The following is a 22,444-nucleotide window of genomic DNA, read 5'->3' on the forward strand; positions in this document are numbered from 1 at the left end:
TGAACCTCCTGGAAAGCAGTATGAATGAGAACAAGTTATCTGTACTGCTAGGTCTTCCTGGTATGCTGGCTCATCACGTGTGGTCTTGACACAAACTAATGTGACCTAACACGCAAACTTATGTTTCGGTTCTTTGAGTCTGGAGTGTTAAATTTCTTAGGAAATAGCTTTAGAGAGCTTTGGGCAGGAAAAAATTCTATTTTTTTTCAGATTTTTTAGGATTTAGAGCAAATATAAATGTAATATCTGAACTGGGCAGAACTTCCCAGATTTTCTGTTGAAGTTGTTCATTCTATGGACTTAGAGAAGACTTTAAATCATTTTGTTTTGTAGTGAAGATTAACTGATGTGGTAACACTTGAACTGAACTCCTCCTAGAATTAATGGTGGGAGATTTAAGTGTTTTTGCCCTTGTTTTAGTTATTTTTCTCTTTGCTGAGACAAAATACCCAGTGCTCAGAGTTAAAGGGGAAAAGTTTTATTTAGTTTAGTTTATAGAGGTTTCAGGCCATAACCCCTGGCTCCAAAGCAGGGTGGTTCAGGCAAAGGGGCAGGTGTTCATGGTGGCGAAAGGTAACAGGAACAATAAGGGAGGGCAGGGACAAGGCTCTTGCTGTCCCGTATGTTGTATGCGGGCTACCCACCGTAGGAAGGGTATAGCACTCAGACCCTTTGTCCTAGCACTGGACCATAAATCAAACAACTCTAGATTCACCCACTGCTGAAAAGCCTACTGCCTCCCCCATGAGGGGAGGCATAAGGCTTTGGGGGACATCTAGACACAAACGATAGCAAGCCTAAAAGCATGCATATTTTGTTTGATAGACTTTTGGGGCTAAATTTTAAAATATTGTTTGAATTACAAAGTGAAGTTTTAAGAAAGGTTTATATATCTTTGTGTTTCAAAACAGAATGCTATTTTATTATCTTTTGACTTGTGCATCTTAATTCCACTTAGCATTTTAGACCTTGCTAGATTTAGCCATATTATTGAACAGATCATTTAGTGGAAGGCTGAGGGTTTACATATAGTCACAGAACGAAGTAACAAAATGAGAACTAAAATCCAAATTTGAGTTTAATGGTTCTCATAGTGCCAAGGTTAATCTGTTCATGGTAGTCTATATTTCAACAGAATGGTAGTTTTTAACTGCTTTTAGAAAACTATCAAATGTGAATATATTATTCTAAAATAATTTTGTTTCATTGATTTAGGGAGATACAGGATTACCTGGCCCAAAAGGATCTGTAAGTATAATGGATAGTAGTGATATAAAGAATTAAAAATATCAATAAAGCTCTAGAAAATGTAATGCTTTGCTTTAGGGAATAATTTTATAAAATTCAGTTCTTAAAGGACTTACCTTTCAGGAAATAAATGTCTAAATTTATTCTCTAGGTAAGGGATTAATCCAATACAAAAAAATTTCACAATTGAATAAATGGGGCTACCTTTTGAACTAACCACTGTACAGGGAGTTTTTCATATTGTAAATGATTCAATGAATATTACATGAGAATACTCTAATTTCCTCCCCAAATGACTCATTTTCAAAAAACTGACCTGTGCTTTATGGTGACAATGATATAATTGAATTTCATTGGCAGTTATACTATTGCAAAATATTTCAGTAATTTTCTTAATCTCCTGCACATTCTAGTTGAGGAAGATAGTAACATACTTCATAAGAAAATAGAGTTATTAGAACTAGAAAATGTAATTTTGCTCAATTTTGTCACTTTATAGAAACTCAACTGAAATCCTTGGAGATTACAAGTATTCAAAATTACCCAAATAATAGGAAATCTGAAGTGATTTGTCAATTAAAGAAATCCTCAGTAAATTGGAAATTTAAGAAAATAGGAGAAAGATGAGGTTCCAATTTCAATCTCAATGCCACTATGATCAGCTGCTAGTTAATTTTCAAGTCTTTCCTATTTCTAGAATATTCCACATGCCTTGTCTCCATCCAACAAATTAGCCTCATAGCAGCCAATGTAATCTAAACAAAAAGGATAAACCCACTATGTAACCTCCTTTTACTCAAAACCCTTCAAGAACATTTCACAGAATAGAACTGGGTTCTTAGTAAGGCACCCAGAGCTTCAGATTAAGCGCTCTTTGCTTCACCCATCTTCTCTCCTGTGTGTCTGGAACTTTGTTATTTGCACTTATATGCCGTGTTGCCTAACACTTTGCTCTGTTCTCCTGTCTGCAACACACTTCCTCTCCCCTTAGGATAGCTGTGTCCCACATGAGCTTTGGATCTGTGCTCTGCCTTCTTGTTTCCAGGAAGACCCATCCAGACTTTGATACAATGCCTGGCTTAGACTCTAGGAATTCTACTGAAACCGCTATTATCACATTGCATTAATTCACCTGCTTCCAAACAATGTTTCAAATGGCATTTATGCCTTAGAGTCTTTGAAAGAAATGGCTTAGGACTGAAAAAAAGAATAAACCTACAGTAATAAAAATTCTACTTCACTATCTAGAAATACGCCATGTTATTTAAGTTAGAAAAAAAGCTCTCATAATGCAGTGATTGACATAAATTAGTTGTGTTCTAATTCGGATATGATATTAAGAGCTCACCCTTGATTCATGATTTTTCCTGTGCTATACCTTACTCATACTGCACAGGTAATACTGATGAAATTGAGCTGTACTGTACAGAGGAAATAGTTACAACCACAAGACTTTCCTCCTCATTGATTTCAGCAAATTTGTTCAGTGGAAGATTTGATAGCCTGACCTCTACTTCAGTGGACTGCTCCTCAATTGAGACTTTTTTTCTACAGACCCAAAGGCCTTTATGATATCCTATGCATATTAGTCCTTGTATTCATCAAAAAGTTCCTGTACCTTATTCTAGTAATATTTCAGTATTGCCAGCAAGAGGGTACACTCTGACTTGGCTTCCTTTAGTTTCGGACAGTTCTTCAGCACATTTTGGAGTTCATTTTGGCTTCTCTTTGCTTAGTAGTGGAAGCTGTTACAGTCTTTTGCTCTGGGCACCTGGCAGTTGTGCAGTCTTGCACGATATTATCTTTCCCTCTCCTTGTTGACACTGTCTTTTGCGAAGTCTTTTAGGCTATACTTTCCTTATAGAAGTCATTTTAGTAAGTTAACTTTGATGCGTATCAATTCTTTTGTGTGAAGACAGATTAAGAAAAACTCACTCGCTGAGTTTCATCTGGTTGGTGAAAGCATGGCCTCATCACTTTCTCCCTTGTGTTTGAAGCCTCTGAATGTTTGAAGAGTAGCTCTTTCTAGATAAACGCTGCAGATACAAACCAGACAGGATTAAGCAGCTTCGTGAACATTTGTAACTTGAACGCTAGCATTTGGTTGCTAGCTGCTGTTTTTCTGTCTTCTGAGGCTTATTCTGAACAGCAATGCACTACAGCTATTCTACCATTTTACCAGAAGAATTAAAAAAATTTTTCCCACAAAATGGAGTTAATTTAGTCTCTTTTAATAGCATTATTGCAGATGAGAATCCTTTTAATACTCTGCTTTCAGAAAAATCTAATTTGTATATACTTTTGACCTGAGAAAACAGTTTATTTTTAACTTATTTTTAGTGTCCATAATTAACTTCCTTAATACTTTATTTTTTTGCAAATATAAATTTTAAAATACAAATTTTCATAACAAGACAATAGTAACAAGTAGTTAATTCTCTGTATTGTTATCTTCAAAGTAGTTATTTTGAATATAAGACACAGACGAAAAAGATTCTCTTGCAAAGAAGAAGCATACAGATAATAGCACAAAACTTCCTTTTCAGTGAACTGAGAAGAACTAGACCTATTACTTTGGTAAACTATGAACTTGCCTTTTTTGACCCATGTTTTAAATGCTGTATTTTAAGTGTGTCCATTTCAAGTGCATTCATTTAATTTATGTTAATATTTTATCATTCTTGGATATATCTATTGTCTTCAGACTCACCATTCAAATTTATAAAGACTAAATAGCTTATTTTCTTGGAAATACCTTTATTTTAAGCTTGCTGCTTTGGTGGTATCCAAATAACATCTTGTGGAAACTCAAGATGGTCTTTTCTGGCCAGAAAATGGTAACAAGACTTAGTACAAACTACCTTGCTGGGACAATGGGTGTAGGTCAGCAATAGCGTGCATCCTTGGCATGCACAAAGCTCTGAGTTTCATTCCAAGCACTAAAACTCAAACAAAAATCCCTCCGAAACCCACTAACTTCCCTTTAAGTAGTGGCTTAATGTATTAATATATTATCCCAATGAAAATCCTAATGCAGTAATAAATAGTAAAGAACTTGCCCTGAATTCTCAGTGCCTGGGAGTTATTGGATGGCATAATGTGTCTTTACCTTGTGATAGCCACTCAACAGATGCCTCTCAGAAGGTCGAATATGGGAAATAAAATTCCATGCAAATACTTACACCAAAGGAAGCGGGCTCACTGCTTGTGCCTAGCCCTTGCTTTATAGAATACAATTTTGTTACAGATGGGTAACCCTGGGGAGCCTGGCTTGAGAGGGCCTGAAGGAATTCGAGGGCTGCCTGGGGTGGAAGGACCGAGAGGACCACCTGGACCCCGCGGTGTGCAGGGGGAGCAGGGTGCCACCGGGCTACCTGGTGCCCAGGGCCCTCCGGTGAGTATCTTCCCTTATAATGGGGCTTGCTGGCCATGGCTCCTCAGCTATGAGCTCCTTGTAAATCCTCAGTTAGTTTACGGTTTAACAATGTCTTCTTTGTGGCTCCTGCATAAACTGCCTGTTTCTTTCCTGTCCCAGGGCAGAGCGCCGACAGATCAGCACATTAAGCAGGTTTGCATGAGGGTCATGCAAGGTAAATAAATCACAGTGGCTTAACTTTTTCACTGTCAACTCTTGGTTCTTAAGATTTTATTCTTGTAGGTATGCAAGGTGGCTTTATGTATGCTTTAAAAGCAGGAGATTTTGAGTAATGTTAATGGCAATTCTGTTTTATCCAGTTATTTCCATCTATAATTATTTATAGCCTCAAGGTAAAATATCACCTTGCTGTGTTAGCCTGCTTTCTCTTTTCTCTTCTTTTCCTCCCTTCCTTTTTTTTCCCTCTCCAAGACAGGATAATGTGCAAGAAAGCACACACACACACACACACACACACACACACACACACACACTCTCACACTCCACACTCTTCCTTTGTAACACAAAATTCTCAGGTGTCTCTCTCTCTCTCCAAGATTCTACTTCTTAGTATGTTTGTAGTGTTGCCCTAAGATTTCTCTCTGTGACAGATTCTATGCCCATAAGAAGCATAGGGACATTATTTCTCTTCCTGAACCACATGGAGATAGCAATGACTAATATTTTCCAAAGTGGGAATATATTTTCACGTGTTAGTTTTTATCTAAATTCTTCTATAACGATGAAATTATTTATTTCAGAATTGGTCTAGTTATGAAACCACACAGCAAATGAAGAAGTACAAAATTATTCTATATCCAAGGAGATCCTGTAACATTTGGAATCTTCTAACAGAAAATTATCTTATTCTGGTGAAACTAACTCTGTCCTAAAGAATCACTCTTCATTTCTGTGTTCTCCAGGCAGTCTAGTTTGGTTAATATATGTGTAGAGTTTTCTAGGCTCAAGCAGGAATGAAATGAGGACTTCTATCTTTGAAAATCAGTATTGGTCTCTTCATTACAGACATTTTATTTTGAAAGTCTGTTTTAAGTGTTACATATGTAGAAAACTATAATTTTTATACTTATGTGAGGCAAATTTACATAAATAATTGAAAATTTTTGACTGGAAGTTTATTTCCAATTCATTATTTGCCTTCAAATCCTAGAGCTTTAAACAATATTATACTAAAGTATTTTCTTTAGAGTATTTTGACTGGGAGATTTTTTCATTTTCCATGGCTTTCACGGGTGATTGTGAATCAATTTAATGGTTCCTGGAAAAGCCCAGTTATTAATTTTTAAGACAGACTGTGACCATTTCCAAGAAACAGGTTACTTTTAATGATCATTGTCTATTCTAAGCATGAAAAAATAGTGGTGGGGGCATGTGTCCTAACAAACCATGAATTTCATAGTATTTCAGTTATATAATATCTTAAAGCTAAGAAGACTTAGTTTTGATAATAGATCTCAATGTTGTCTGATTCTGGATGACGCCTTGGACTTTTAAAAAGCTTCTGGACAGCACTTCCCTGTTAAGCAGCTCTTCTTTCTTCTCATCTTGGGTCTGCAGATACCCATCTAGGATGCAGGTGACAAACTGTGCCTTCCAAACACCACTCATCCCAGAGACTGGCTGTTGAAGCTCCTTTCCTTTCATTCTGTCTCAAAATAGCAGGGCCAGATACATGCAGGGAAAGGGGAATAGAGCAGTGCCAGGGTGGTTTCCTGGCAGGAAGCCTATAGAAAAGTGGCTGCCTTTGCCCATCTCTTCCCAGTATGGAAGATTTGGTGATGCAGTCGTAAAGAAACCCATTTAGCACACCTCTCTGTTCACTTAAGTCCCGCTCGGGCTTCTGACTTTGCTGGATTGTTGCGTTATTATCTTTCAGAGCACTTTGCTGAGATGGCTGCTAGTCTCAAGCGTCCAGACTCCGGTGCCTCTGGTCTCCCTGGCAGGCCTGGTCCCCCTGGACCTCCTGGTCCCCCTGGAGAGAATGGTTTCCCAGGTCAGATGGGAATTCGTGGCCTCCCAGGCGTTAAGGGTCCCCCTGGCGCTCTTGGTTTGAAGGGACCTAAAGGTAAGCTATTTTGTCCAGGTGGAAACAAAAACACATACTTTTTGTCAGATGTATAATCCATACCCAAGCTCAAGAAATTCACATTTTACTGATTCTAAATATCCTGATAGATTAGAAGGTGCACTAACAGAGCTTGAAAGTCTTGTAGAATGTTCTGTTTATTCTGCTTGTCCCAAAACATTAGAAGAAATACTAGAAGTAAGCTCCCCAGACTTTTAATACTGATCTTGTTCAATTATACTTTGCCTTGCTCATAGTTCAAAAGAAACCTTACAGGAGACTATTGGTTTTGGAGACTAAAGTCATTGTAGAGCTTTTGTAAATTGGCTATCCTTTGAATATTTGCATTTGTTAAACTAACCAACTTAGTTAGCTGGACGTAAGAGAAGTTATGTCATGAGTTGAGCTGCCTCCTTCTTTTAAAAAGTGACATTGGATATGTACTTTCGATGGATTTTTTTTTCACCTTTGCAGTCTAATTTTATTTCTTCAGTATGTATTTGGGTTTCTGCTTTTCTTTAAAGCAAGTTATCTCCTTGCATCCAGTATTTTGTAGAAAAACAGGTTTGTGAGTGTGTAAGGGATTATGCAAGACTAGCAGAACTAGTTGCCTGTGTTGGTATTCACTAGTTGAGGTGAATATATCAGCAAGAGTGTATGTGCCTTGGATAATTTATAGAAGATTAAATAAAGTGAATTTCTAGCCCATAATGAGTTACTTACAGCTCTCTGGCGGAGCTTCAGAAAGACATGGCATCAAAAATGAGAAAGGGTTTTTTTTTAATGCTGCGATGCTCCAATTAGAGATAAATATTATGGTATGAATGGTCAGAGGGCAGGCAGGCTGCCTTTTTGGATCTATAAAAGAATTGCTGATGCAGTTGGCTAACTACATCCTTAGCTGGAACAATTTATTTAATTACTTTTTTTGGCAGGTGCAGAGCTGCATGTTAAAAAATGAGCTCTAATTGGGGGCTCTTGTAAGGCTGGCACAGTTTCAAGCTTTCAGAAGCTGGACAAATCAGAGACAGAGCTGACAGTAGAGTTTGTATGAAAGACAACTGGATGTTTTCTCTGAAAAAAATCACATACTTATTCATTATTGTCCTGTTCTTAGGTACGAGTTCAGGAACCTTAGGGGATTTCTTTGGGGAGTCCCCATTCTCCTGGAGACCAGTCCTAAGAAATTTTACTGCCCTGGGTGGTTGGTTGATTTTGTTGGAGCCATAGCCCAGAGGTAGTAGCATCTTTTTAGAGTCAAGTTTTTGAGAGGTTTCTGGAGCACCATTGTCCCTAAGAAGCTTGTTAGGATCGCAGACTCTGTCCCATGCCAGCCTCTCTGAGTCCGAAGTCCTGGGGGTGCAGCCTAGCATACTGTTTTAAGGAGCCCAGCACAGGTGACCCTCACGGCACAAAACCCAGGTGTGGCGCACTTAGTCACTATTTTCCTGCTGACAGGGAACTCCTTTAGGGGCTGCAGAAATCACAGCTAGCGATTCTTGGGCTGAAAGGAAGTCTCCATGTTTGGAGCAGAGTTTACCTGTGAGTTAGTAACAAAATTTTCCTTTAAGAAATGAAAATATCCTTGTCTGTTGCTATGCCTGAGGAGCCTGTCTCAAGCTGTTTCCCTGAGACTTGACCACACATTGCAATCACCAGAGTCGCATGAAAAACTACTGTGTCTGGGACCTTTTTCCAGAGATTCTGACTTAATTGGTCTGGGCACTGGGACTTTAAAGCATTCCCCAAGTGATTGTAAAATGCAGCCAGGATTGAGAACCACTGAAAACAAAGGTGACTTGTTTGGGAATCTTTCTGGGAAGCTCTGAGCCGTAGGGAATCGTGAGGAGCTTGGACGGCTGTGGCCCTGTTGGATGGAAGCACCTCCTTTGAAAATGAGAAAAGTGTATTTGTATTTTTGGAATATGAGTGTCTCCAGCATTAAGCTTATGCGCCAAGCACAGCTGGATGATAGCATATTTTTCTCTCATTTTTCTTGCGATATTCATAACATAGTGTGTTGGTTTAATCTTTTTCTCTAAATGACTTTTTGTTCCCCAGTTCTTTATTCCTTCTTTTTGTTATAGAATTCCTTTACAGAAGTACTTTCATTTATTGTTAGTTCTGAAATCTGAGGTGGAGGCAGGGAAAGCTTGTCAGATTTTCTTTATCAATCAGTACTGCTGACACATTTGGAAGTACATAATTCTAGGTAACAGGACTTAACCTTTTTACCCCACCACATACATGAACAGTAATATTTATTAGAAAGCATACAGTTTTCTATTATTCAAAGGTTTGCAGCTCAAATTTCCTACCAGAAAAAGATACTTCACCATTTTAAAACAAATTTTTAGTCAATTAGAGATTTATTTTAGTATAGACATCTAGTAAGGAAGAAGTATTATGCATCTTGTTCTATCATGTAGTCACTTTGAGTCTTTCATCAGAGAGACTTACATAAATTTTAAAAAACTAGTTTATTATTAATGCTTTTAACAGTTCAGGGTATATCTCAGTCATTGATTTCCTTTAGTCTGGTGAAAAATACAGTGGAATATTTTCAGTATGAGCTAATAAAAATTGCCTTAAATCATAGGTTAGATCACACTGACCTGTTTTCTGTACTCTTCCACAAGCATGTAGGCTCTGAGCCCATGATACAGCTATGTTTTATATGGATATAAGCAGGATGTGAAAGACAGCCACACCCGGCCTTGTGTTCGCCTGGCTTGGTATTGCATTAGTCTTTCATGCCATAAATATTATTTTTAAACATTCACAGTTTGGATTAATTTTAAATCCCTTAGAATAAGGCTGTATATTTTTAGATATGTGAGTGTGAGTCAAAGAGATGCATGCATTTCTTTGAGAAAATGCACACGTCGTAACTGTGACTAACACTTTTTTCAGTATTAGTCTGCTCATGGGGTGATAACATCAACCCTGCTTGCCAATAAACGAAATAAATAGCAACTGTGGAGCAGTGGGAATTTTCACTGTTCAGAATGAGCTGTTTTGCCACTCAGTATATTTTCCTTCATACCTGAGATAAGATTTTATAAAAGAAACTTTTTTTTTTAAACTTAGGGGGCGATATTTGAGACAACTCTTAGTATGTAGCTCAGGCTAGACTTGAACTTGCCATCCTCCTGCCTTTAGCCTTCAGAGTACAACATTTTAAAGTTGGTGTAGTTTCATGCTACCCTGTGTAATTAAGTTTACGTTTCATTTTCAGTATGAAAGCTACATTTAATGTATACTCTTCACTTCATATCTTTAGGAAAAGTGGCACATTTTGAGATTCTCTTTTCATTGCCGGCATCCAGAATCATAGTGATGACATTTAAATTGCTAAATTAACAAGAAGGTGTAAGCTGCTAATTTTTAGGACACTAGTTGTCACATCTTCCTAATGTAGCAAGGCCACGTTGATGCTGAGTGAAAAATAAAAACCAGCTTATGTGAATGTGAGTACAACCTCAGCTCTGCAATCTCCTGCAGTGTTTATGGGAGGTTAAATTGTGAAAATATAGTTGATTCATCATAAAAACGTTCACATAGGAGCATTCACAGCAAAATAAACTTTGGTGACTTTAAACTGTTACTTCATAGTTAGTTTTTGAGTATTTGGGTAACGTACCGATGATTGTACTGATATTCTTCCTATTTTTGTTGTGTGCCTGACTTTGTATTTTAAATTAAAACAAATATACTTCAGGGTTGAAGAAGATTGGACTGATAGTAGATGTTGGAAAAAATGATTCTGTGCACAATTTGTTGCAAAGTGTTACTGTGTCTTCTTGATAATGTGAGAGAATGATAACATGCTAGAGTCCTAACAGTAGAAGAAGAGTGCTTTCTACTAAGCACAGTACATGCCATTTAGGATCAGTTAAATGAAGTGTTAGGGATTTTTTTTTAAAAAAAATGAGGCCAGGTTTCTGGATTTGGTCTCTGCAGGAGTCAGGGTAATTAATGTGACTTTGCTCGGTGGCTGTGGATTCCCAAACTCAATCAACCGTCTTATGTCTTGCAAGTGCACATGGTTGGTTAAAATCCAAAGCATTTTCCTTAGAAATAATGAGTCACTGTGGAGGACATGTTGACAGCAACTTTAAATTTTTAAAATTCATTAATTTATTTTTGGTAATTCTAGACTTGTTCAAAAATTTTAAAATGCATGAAAGCTAGTTACGAAGAGTTTTTCTCCAACTGCTGTCTCCTAACTGTGCGATCTCCTTTACCCTTTCTGTCATGTTATTATGACTGGTTTTCCTTCAAATCTTTACAAGCAATCACATATAAGAATGTGTGACTATTTTCCCTCTATTCTTTTTTAAAAAGATCATATTTTATTTTAGCAAGTGATCTGGTCCTTGTTTTTTTCCCCCACTTAATAATATATCCTGGAGATCATTCCAAAGAGCTGCCTATAGCATTCTGTTCTGTGGAGGTACCACAATGGTTAAACTTTTTTTTTTTTTTGGTAGCACAGGGGATTGAGCCCAGGGTCTTTGCACTGAACTACATTCCCTGGCCCTTTATATTTTTTATTTTGACACAGGATCTCACTAAGTTGTCCAGGCTGGGCTCCAACTTCAGATATTACACAAAGCTAGTGAAAAGAGTATATATGTTTCATTTTTGTACAAAATACCAACATACACTGTACCTCTAATTCTATCCTATCTCTATTTCTATGATAAATCTCTAGAAGGAAATGCTGAGTACAATGGAATTTCCTTTTGTAAATTTGATAGCTGCTGTCAAATTATCTTTCATGGAGATCATGCCAGTTTACACTCAGCATCCTTGTGTCCTGCTCTCTTTCTACACCCTTGCTAAATGTATGTCTAATTTAATTTTGGAACTTTTGCTGGTCTTGTAGGTTAAAGTCGCATTTTTGCTTTGTTATAAAGTTGTGTGTATTATGTTATGAAAGTGATTTTGTGGATCTTTTAAAATATTTAAGAGCTGTTTCCATTTCAGCTTTGTGTAATTTGTTTCTTTTTTGTTATGTTGTGGGTTTTTTTGTATTGATTTTAGGAACTCTCTATGTTTTGAATCATAGGAGAAAGGCCTGCTCAAATCTGAAGTTCAAAATTATTCTTTCTTGTTTTCTTTTCTTATGGTTCCTAAATACTGAATCTATTAATGATTTATCCTGGAATGTAGTGTGAGGTATCAAAGTCCAGATCTAATGCTTTTTCCAACTGATGGCCCACTTTCTCACTACTATTGATGGAACTGAATTTCCCATTTTAAGACACCACCTTTATTGGAAATCAAATTTCTCCATGCATTTAGGTCAGGTTTCAGACTTCCTGTCCCGGTCTACCCATGGGGCAATGCCACACCATTTTAATTATTTAATATCTAGCAGAATTAATTACCTTCATATTGCTCCTCTTTGGGACATTTTTACAGCTATTCTAAGATTTTGTGTTTTTTCTATACCAAGTCCAGAATTACCTTCTCTGGCTAAAAACATGTGTTTTTTTAAAAATTGGAATAATAGTGAAAGTTTAGCTTAGGGAAGACTGACCAGTTTTTATGAATGATGTTATTTCATAAAACATTTCTCAAATCTTTCTGTATCCTTTAGAAATGTTCATTTTTTCATAGTGGGCTTATGTATTTCCTATTAAGCTTATTCCTTCTTATGCAGCAACTTACTTGCAATTGGCATCCTTTCTACCATGTCTTATAATTGGTTGTTGTTGGTATTATCCAGTTATTGATTTTCATGTATTAACTTTGTACCCTGTCTGCTGAATTCTCTCTTGTTCAGTAATTGAGTTGATTTTCTAGAGGTTTTTTTTTTTTTGCTTAATAATGGGATTTCACTTTATTAATGCAAGTTTCTGAAATCTAAGTCCCATCTGAACAGGATACCCACTATTTCTTCATGTTACACAGAATGAAGGTTGAAGATAACAACATATTGCTGATTTTTAAAATGATAACATCGAAATGCTTGCCTCTGAGTGCTTCAGGCTACATGGTCCATGGACCTTCTGGGAGCCCTTGGTTACAAGAAACAGGTCCATGACCAAGTTTCTAAACACCAAAAGTATTTCCATCATCTGGAAATAGGGCTGGTTTTAACTTCTTGAGCCAAAGGATGCAGTTGACCAGAGCAGAGCTGCTGTTTTCCTTTAAGCATGTGTTAGCTTTGGGTTGAGACTCACATCTTGTCATTAAGAATAGGGTCATTGATTTTTATTTTGTGGACTATTTTATTAACCATGGTTTTTCTAATTCATGAAACACATAATATCGATAATATAGTACCTATAATAAAACATGTATAGTATCTATAATATGAAATATCTTAAATATAATAGCTTATGGAGTACCTACACCTCTGATAATCTGACTTTATCCTGTTCCATGTGTTCATATGATGAAGACTTTTGCCTTGTTATACATTTTCTATAATCTAGCTTGTGGTAACTCCTTGACTTTTGGTTCTGAATTTTATCTTGGCTTAATGTTTAAGGATAAAGAAGTTTATTTATGGACATACAGAAAAATAACACTTCTTTAATGAAATGCAGGTGAGATGGGTGAAAAAGGGGAGCGTGGCCCACCAGGAAGAGGTCCCAAAGGTCTGCCTGGAGCGACAGGTCTCCCAGGTAAGTGAGTTGTATGCAGGAAGGGTGGAGCGTGCAGTGGGAGTGGATAATGTTTTAGAAGAACGGCTATTCAGTCACTCCGGCATATGAAGTGATTCTAATGGCTGACATAGCTTTTCCATGACCAGCTTCAATGAACAGCTAATGAGTTGTGAGTCATGTCTGTATGCTTTGTGAGGAAATAGATGTCAGGAGTTGAAGCATTAACTTCCTAAGAAGATGCGCTAAGAAGAATAGTGTCAAGGGCCAGCCACAGCCCACTTGTTCTGAAAATCTGAATGAATAAATGTAAGTCCATTTTTAGCCTCAAGGATAGTTTCCTATGTTACTGTTGTTTGTGTTGGGGTTTGAATCCATAGCCTGGTGCATGCTAGGCAAATACTCTGTTGCTGAGCTGCATCTCCTGATTTCCAAGTCTGTAAAAGTCTGTAAAGTCTGTAAAACTAGACTAGTTGGAAAATTAATCCATGTATTCACCTGCTCACGTTGCATAGGGAATAACTGAAATTATATTTCAAAAAGCTTCCTCTTGAAAATAGCCAGATTCTTTTAAAATTCGTATTTCCCCCTGACCCCCAAACCTCCAACAAACCCAAGCCTTCCTATACACAGTCTCAAAGAACCACACAGAACTGCGTCAGAACTGTGGGCACAGAGGCAATCAAGCCACCTCTGTGAGGGTCCAGGTCTCACTGGGTATTCTTTGTCCTCCTTGCACACTGACTGCTATGCCACCTGGGCCCAGGTTGGAACACACTTGTCCGCTAGAAATCAGAGGCCACACAGCACAGCCGGAAGCCTGGAGGCTTCCAGAGCCCTCACTGTGGCTGGGCAAGGGCTCAGGGAGCTCCAGCCGCAGGTGACGGTGCTGGGGGCAGGGAGATGACAGGGACTGCAGGAGGGGGAAAGCCAGGTGCTGGTCACTTCCATAATGAATTTGGGAAACTTGGTTTAGTGAAATTTAGGAAGACAAATTCCCATTTTGCAATCCTGCCAGAGGCTTACATATTTAATCATGGCTGTAATTGTAGCCTCAAACACCATTGCTTTCCAATTATCTATTTCATTGCTCTTGGGGATTGCTTTCTTATTAAATTTTTTAAAAAGAAAATTTGAATACATGTGGAGATAGCTCCAATACTGTCTTTCTAAAACTGTGATTCATGGGCCTGTCAAGACGCTTATACAGATTAATAAATTTTTGTGATTGGAAAAGGAAAGAAAACTCAGTTGGAGCTAACGAGGATCAAAGAAAGCTAGATTCATTGGTGAATGTTTGTAAGAGAGGACAAGAAGGGGGCTGGAGGTTTAGCTCAGCGGCATAAGCACCTGCCTTGCAAGCAGGTGGTCCTGAGTTCGATCCCCGGTACCGATAAAAAGGAAAAAGACCAAAAATAAAATAAAATAAAAAATAAAAAGAAGAGAGGACAAGAAAATACTAGTTACAAGGGTGCTTGTCTCCTTGACCAGTGGTTGTGATAGGAGGGTTTCAAACTGGTTAAGTGGCATTATCACTATTTCCACAGGTTTATAGGATCAACCAGCAATTTTTTCGTCTTTTTGTTGACAATCACTTAACAGCTCCTAAATGAACAACTTGCACTATCAGCAGTGTTTTCTTTTACCGAAAATATAACAGTTTCCAGTGATTGCCATGTTCCAAAAATCTGCTGGTAAATCACATTTTGATTTTAAAATCCGGAAGATTTGGGAGCACCAGCTCTGTACCGCAGGCCTCTACTTGCAGGAGCTGCGTGTCACCGAGCTGGGCAACAGGTGCTCCTTGGCGCCACTTGGACAGGGAGATTTTGCTGTTCTGCTGAGATTTCAAGCATCAGACAGCGCGCAGACAAGTGAGGGAAGGAGGGAGGGTGGAAAAAGTTGCCGTAGCTGGTCTTAGATCTAAAACTTAAATCTGGCTTGTTGAGACAGTGTATGGATTCCCCTCTGCCAGGGCTCCTACGGCTCCCATCATTCCCTTCCTTTTCGTCTTTTCTCCAATCCTTGCCCCTGCCTTGCTGGTACCATCCCCAGAATTATCGCCGTCCTTTGATTTCCGCCTGCTTCTGATTTTTCTCTCGCTAACCTTCTCTTATCCTCTTGCATCTTCTTCACATTAAGTCTACCTCATCCTGCGTTCCTTCTTGTTGCATTCCAACTTTCCTGTTTGGGTGGGTGGGAAGGGAAGGCCTTGCTTATATCATAGTTGAGAAAATACTTTACATTTAGTGAACACTTCGAGACCCACATTATTTTTCACAAGCGTAGGCTGTGAAAGGCACAGTGCCTGGGGAAGGGGCGTTTGGCCCTGGCCCTTCATCCTTCCTCGGAGCGCCAGCCAGGCCCTCGGCTTTTCAGCCTGTTCACATGCGTTTGTCTGCACCGTGACTCACTCTGCTAGCCGTTTCTCGAATATGTTCCTGCCAAGAGCTTTCTGCATTCTTCCCCCCTTAAGACTAGGATTGTGAGTGTGGGGTGGACATGGGCTCTCCTTTCAGATATGCTGGATTCAGATCTTGATAATGACACTTACTTTCTAGCATCAAATGAGTTACTTCATTTTCTGTGTCTCAGTTTCCCCATTACAAAATATTAATAATGGTCTATCTCTGACAGTGTGATTGTGAGAATCAAAGAAAATCCATGTAAAGAGCTCGAGGCAGGTTCTGGCCATCGCGTGTGCTGAGGAATGTTGGTTCCTAGTATTGTTATTAATATAAAAGGCCCACATTTTGCTTTCCGACGCAGCTGAATGAGAGCTAAGGCACAGCGGGGCCACAGTGGGGCTTTGCAGTTTCCTGTTCCTGCATTTGGTCGGCAGCATTGATACTCTTCTCTTGGACCCCAGCTTTTTCTTCCATGAAGATCTCTTCCAACTCCAAATCATGAACACAAAGTGCTGGCTTCCCACCAATCATTTCACTGGTTAATGGTTTGCTGAGAAGCTGGTAGAACCTAGAATATGATCAGAAATATGATTTGTGGTCCCTCATAAGCATAATAATAATAATAGAACTTTAGGAGCTGGAGAAGTCTGCCGCAGGACTTGGAAGGAGCTTGTCTGGAAACATCAGGATAAATACACATTCAGTCCGAAAGAAAGAGCTTCTCTTTGTCATTCCCTCCATCGAATTTGGGTCTTAAATCTATCTGAATGAAAAAGATAATTTGGTCACTCTTATTTATATTAACATATCTAACGTTTGAAAACAAGTCAGTAGTGCTGTCTTTATCTATCAACTATTAGAGTTTGTTTGTCCCTGAAGTTTTCATTTTCTGTACCCCGTCCAGTGCAGGCTGTCTCCTACTTCTCTCAGTGTAACTGTTTATGTGTTTGGGGAATGGAATGTGATGGTGCCTATCTTGGAGCATCGGTTATTATTGTAACAAGCACATCCACTATTATTTCGGTGCAGTGCTTTGTCACTTACAAAGCACATGTATTATACAAAACCTTGCAGGGTTACTTAGGGGCTATGCACACATGACAAAATACGCAAAGCACTTAGAACCATGCCTCGCATTAGGTCAACGGTCTGCATGTTTAGCTGTTCCTGCTGCTGTCGTTCTTTTTATATTTGAGGAAACACGGACTGACACAGGTCACACGCTCCAACAGATGCCCCTTGGGTGATGAGTGATAGAGGGAGAGATCCAGGCTTCTGAGGCGCAGGATCATGTAGGAGACAAAATCACGGGCTGGCTGGCTGCTAACATGGTTAGATTGCCCCTGTAATTCTGTGGCTCGGCCATGTCCTTAACGTTCAGTGTCTTCTCCCTTTTCTGCCCCCTTTGCGGAGCTGTGAGGATCATGTCAGTCCCCCACTTCTTAGCAGAGGCCACTTGGTGTCACTGGCTGGTTGGTTGTCTCATTAAGGGAGATTCTGCCTGCTGACAGTGAACCTGCTCATGTGGGATCAGTTCCTTTGTTCTCTGCAAATTTCAGCAGACAATGCTGACTCCTTTGTGCACTCAAACTCATTAGGAAAAGAAGTAAATTAAGTGACAGCTTATGTGTGTGGACAGCTGGAATGTGACTTGTGAGCCAAGATGCTTCTCCAGTCTTGGACATGAAGGATATGTGTGGCCTTGTGTTGGACTACACTACACTGTAGGGCTAGTCAGTTTTCTTCTTTAAATTTTGACTTTTTACTAGTACATGTTTTCAGTATGCTGTGTAATAATTGCATTCCTTCTGGTCCATGTGCACAACACATCATAATTCTTTTTTCATCTTTCTCTCTCATCTCTCCCCTCTCCCTCAATTTCTTGGTCCCCTTCCATTTTGCAGATGATCTATGTCTCTATTTTCTATTATCTATTTTTTATTTCACTCTTAAATTGTATTTTGGGTTTCTCATGCAAGAGAAACAATACAATATTTACTCTCGTGTGTTTGATTTATTTCACTTAGCATTATAGTCTCAAGGTGCATCTGTTTTCCTACGAAAGACTCAAGTTTATCTTTATGGCAAAGTGGTAGTGCACTGATAAATCCCACTTTCTTGGTCCATTCACCTGTTGAGGGACATATAGTCCACTTCCAAGATTTTACTATAATGAATTGTGCTGCAAAAAACATAGGTGTGCATGGATCACTGTAATATGATGTCTTTAACTCTTCTGGGAGGACACATACATGAGGAATAGGTGGGTCAAGAGGATCTCTAGTTTTAGTTTTTGAGGAATCTTTATCCTGATTTCCATACTGGTTGTATTGTTTACTTTCCGACTGACAATGTAGAAATGTTCCTTTGGCGTCAGTCTCATCACTGATTTCTTGATGATGGCCATTCTTTCTGGAGTAAGATGAAATCTCAGTGTTGTTTAAATTTGTGTTTTCTACTGACCCACAATGTTGAATATTTTTTCGTGTTTTTATTGGCCATTTGTACTTCTTCTGAGAAGTGTCTGATTATTTCAGTGACCCATCTTTTTTCTTTGGATTTTTGGTTTATTTTGGAAACAGTTTTAATGTTGTTTGAGTTATTTATTATTTTAGATACTATTCCTCCGTCTGAGAAATAGTTGGTAAAATTTTGTTTCACTATTCTCCAGATTGTCTTGTGCCACTCTGTTGGTTGTTTCTTTTGCTATGCAGAAGCTTTTTAATTTGATATGATCTCGTCTTGTGAAATGGAATTCTTTTCAGAAAGTCCTTGCCTGTGCTTATGTCAAGAATTTTGCCTGTTTTATCCTCCAGCAGATTTATTTCTGCTTTAACATTTAGATCTCTGATCCATTTTGGTTTTAGTGTTGTACCTGCGACAGAAATGGGTCTCACTCAATCTTCTGCATGTGGGTGGAGTTTTCCCAGCACCATTTGTTGAAGTGGCTGCCTTTCCTTTAGCATGCCCTTTGGCTCCTTTGTCAAAGGTCAGGTAACTGAATATGCCTGGAGATGTTTCTGCATCCTCTGTTATGTCTCACTGATCTACATGTCTGTTTTTGTGCCAGTGTCACGCTGGTTTTATTTTTTAATCATAGCTTTGTAACAAGCTTGTAACTGGGATTTTGTTTCCACTACCTTTGCTGCTGTTGGCCAGCTTTGCTAGGCAAATCCTAGGTCTCTTCTGGTTCCATATGAATTTTGTGATTGCTTTCTCTAGTCCTGTAAAGAGTGCTGTTGATATTTTGATTGGGATTGCATGAAATCTATGTATCAGTTTTGGAAATAAGGCCATTTTGACAATACTGGAGCTGCCCACACAAAAATAGATGATCACTGTTCCATTGTCTGGTGACCTCTGCCATCTCCTTCTTCAGAGGACTGTAGTTTTTGTTGCAGAGGGCTGGCTTGTGTAAAGTCTATAGATAGATTTTGCTTCTAAAACTTAAATAAAGACACTTAGCCTAAAACTTAGTTTTAGGCTTGCATTTTGTAGTGTCACTTACGCTGTTTTCTTTGCTGCAGTTATTTTATTGGGTTGAAGGGTTTTCTGTGAAGCAGCAAAATCAATTCTTTAAACATACAGACATAATTAAAATACATAGTGAATGCTTAAGTTAAAAACAAATTACAGTAAAAGACACATGGCCACCAGTCCCCCTCCTGGTGCTCCCTTTCTCTGTCGACAGACTTATCTCATCATTATTACCACATTCTGAAGCAATTCTAGGCCTCCTCTTTTGTGAACGTCTTTACAAGATGCAATGAAAAACACAGAGAATACAGCTGCCACCTGCCATCGAGCCAAAGGCAGACTTATAAAATATTTAAGGTGTGTCTTCACTCGCCTTACACACTGGATCTGGCAGGGTGTGACTTATGGCTCTTCCAGAAATCACAACGACCATGAAATGTTCATGTTCAGATCAATTCAGGACATGGAGGCAGCCGCTACAGCACAACTAAAGACGCTTAGGAGCGAGGGCTTCCAGAGCTGCTTCAGAGGGTGGCAGAACAAAGAGATAAGCGTGTTGAAAGCGGGGGGAGTATTGTAAGGGACGTGGCTGGCAACGCACCTTTACTGTAATACACTTTAAAAATTTAAACATTATCATAGTTATTGGTCATACCTAGCATTTTGGCTTAAATGCCGCAAAATAACCCCAGCTCTGTATAAGAAATATAACTTTGTGGCACATACAAAAAAATTAACATAACCTGGGATTAATCATCAGATATGGATCTGAGGCTGAAGATCCTTTGTGGTTTTTTGTGCCTTGTCCGTCCTGCGGTGGGTAATAAGAGGTTGCCTGATTCAGCGTGCCAGTCAGCGTGCCAGGGCTGGATTGGCCTCTATCAACGTGACGTGGCTGCCCTCTACTGTTCCGATGGAGGATGACATGCATGCTTTTTGAAATCATTAGTGGCATTTGTGTAAGTCCTTAACGTTTCAGAAACCTGTGTAAGCAGCTAATGTAGCAGAGTTGTCGAATCAATAGTTTTGGAACTAAAGTTTGGTTAGAACAGGAGTTAAGGCCCTTGTTTCTAATTCCAGCAGTCTCTAGCCAGGTGCCCAAGGATAGTTACAGAAACTTCCTGACTCAGGTTACCCAGGAAGAAAAGAGGTTCAGTAATGAGCACAGTATGGCTTATGAGAAAAGGACATTTTATAAAGTGTCAGTGATGATAATAACATCACTGGGCGCTCCAACAGGTAAACTGCTACATTTGCCAAAGACAGAATTGGACTTGATATACTTTTAATGACAAATCAGAGGGTTGAGAGCATAGCTTCATCAGCTCTTCTCTCAAAGGCAGCAAGAATTTGGAATAAATTTAGTAAGTTAAAAAAAAACCCTTCTTTTGGAATGTGTTAAAATGGGAAACTAAATGTGAAAATCTAAAATAAAACCCCCCACTCTTTCTGCTGTTTAATGTTTGTATTACAGAATGAGTGTCTTTCGATTTAAAGTTTCAGGCAGGGGGCTTGCTCTATGAATGTTAAAGTTTTGAATTAGTTGCTTACATTTAAAACTCGAGAGCTGTTTATTTAAAAGCCAGCTTCTCTCGAAAATTATAACAGTTCCGGCAACAGCACCCCCCAGTTCTCCTGGCTGTTCCCCACATGTCAGAACCGCTGGCCACATCTGCTCTCCAGCTCGCCACAGGCCCCTCTTCCCAGCTGCCTCCCCAACACTGATGTGGGGTGACAGTGACTGAGATCATGGCTCACATCCTGCAGGTTTTCTTCTGATGAAGACAGTGTGGAATTTGTCACCACAGGCCTTCCCTGTGACAATGGGGTCAGCACACCTTGTCTGTAAAGGACCACATTTTTTTGACTTTGAGCGGCAGATAATCTCTGCCCCAGCCACTCAACTCTGCCCTGTAGTGAAAAGCAGCCACAGACAGTATGCAAGCAAACAACAGTAGCTGGATCCTCATAAAACCATTTAAACAGTGATTCAGTTTGTGGGCTGAGGTTTGTCTCCTTGATCTGCGTTAACTGCCTTAGCCTCCGAGGTCAATGGTTTTGGACCTCTTCTCTGGCTCTAAGTCATTTTTCTCCTCCCACTCCTGATTTCAGTTTCTTAAGGCAGACCTGCTGTGTGTGTGTATGGGTGGATTCCCACTGAAAAAGTGCAAGAAAATTACCTTCTATATATAGCTAGATATGGCCCATCTTTTAAACCTTAAAAAAAATCAACCTTTCACCGCTGCAAGAATCAGGGGGTTTAAACAGGCTTTGCTAAAGACATAGTTCCAACAGCTGATCTATATATAAACAGTGTGGAATGGGACATGGTTTCTCCCCCTCAGGAGAACACACAAGCATAGCTTCACCACAGCTCAGTACAGCTGGACAGAAGCTTGTGGGATACAATCGCTTATAACTTTGCTAAATATCCTTGGGATACATAAACTCCAAGATAATTGTTTTCCCTTAAAACTTACTAGTATTTTTGTTCTGTGACCTTTTTGTGTGCAAGTCTAAATGTAAGCACATGATGAAAAATGAGAAGCTGTATATGAAATAGGGTCTCTAACCTACTTTCTTCCTCATGTGTGAGTGACATAAAAAAGGTGCAGGCCACTAGTAGGACAAACCAAAGACACGTAATAAGAGTAATGCGGGGAAGTGGGGCGTGAAAGCCCCTGAGAAAGAAGGAGAGTTAGCCTAAGCACCTACGTGTGGGATTGAACATGTGGATGTGCCTTTAGCTCTGGCAGGGAGGCTAAGCTGAGAAGGCTGAGTTGGAGTGGAGCTCTTTCTTACTATCATCAGGTGAAAACAGCGTGCTTCACACAGATTTCTTAGTCCCCTTAACTCTTCTTCTGACAGCTCCACGTGCCAGCCAACTCCATTACAAATCGCAGCCCCAGGGCTGGAAGGGGCTTCAGTGTCCCTGCTGCTTCTCAGGGGACAGTGTGGCAATCCAGGTGGAGCAGTTCACCATGCTGGGTGATGCCAGAACCCATGCAGGTTAGCAAGCCTGCCTCCAGCCACTGCCAAGCACCCCGGTCACCATGCCAACGCACACACGCCCGGCATACCTCCAGACGGCCATGCTGGGCACTGCTGGGAAGTGTCAGAATCACCCCTGCGAGTCAGAGGGCCCCACTGCTGTCCCCCCACGCCTGTGGCTGCAGTGGGGGGACAGTCA

General features: G+C 39.5%; 1 protein-coding gene across 4 annotated transcripts in view; it reads left to right on the top strand.

Moving 5' to 3' along the window:
• Positions 1-22,444, top strand: part of Col9a1 (collagen type IX alpha 1 chain) — an 85,744-nt gene that overhangs the window by 60,444 nt on the left and 2,856 nt on the right. For all 4 annotated transcript variants that reach the window (XM_063227037.1, XM_063227039.1, XM_013142245.3 and 1 more), the window contains 5 exons: positions 1,216-1,248; positions 4,496-4,642; positions 4,784-4,838; positions 6,561-6,749; positions 13,313-13,390. In XM_063227037.1, the coding sequence (XP_063083107.1) occupies positions 1,216-1,248; positions 4,496-4,642; positions 4,784-4,838; positions 6,561-6,749; positions 13,313-13,390 (502 nt within the window). The remainder of the gene's footprint in view (positions 1-1,215; positions 1,249-4,495; positions 4,643-4,783; positions 4,839-6,560; positions 6,750-13,312; positions 13,391-22,444) is intronic.

This window comes from Cavia porcellus, unplaced genomic scaffold, assembly GCF_034190915.1.
Source record: "Cavia porcellus strain 051 isolate PalLab524CR breed Dunkin Hartley unplaced genomic scaffold, mCavPor4.1 scaffold_16, whole genome shotgun sequence".
Taxonomy (NCBI): Eukaryota; Metazoa; Chordata; class Mammalia; order Rodentia; family Caviidae; genus Cavia; species Cavia porcellus.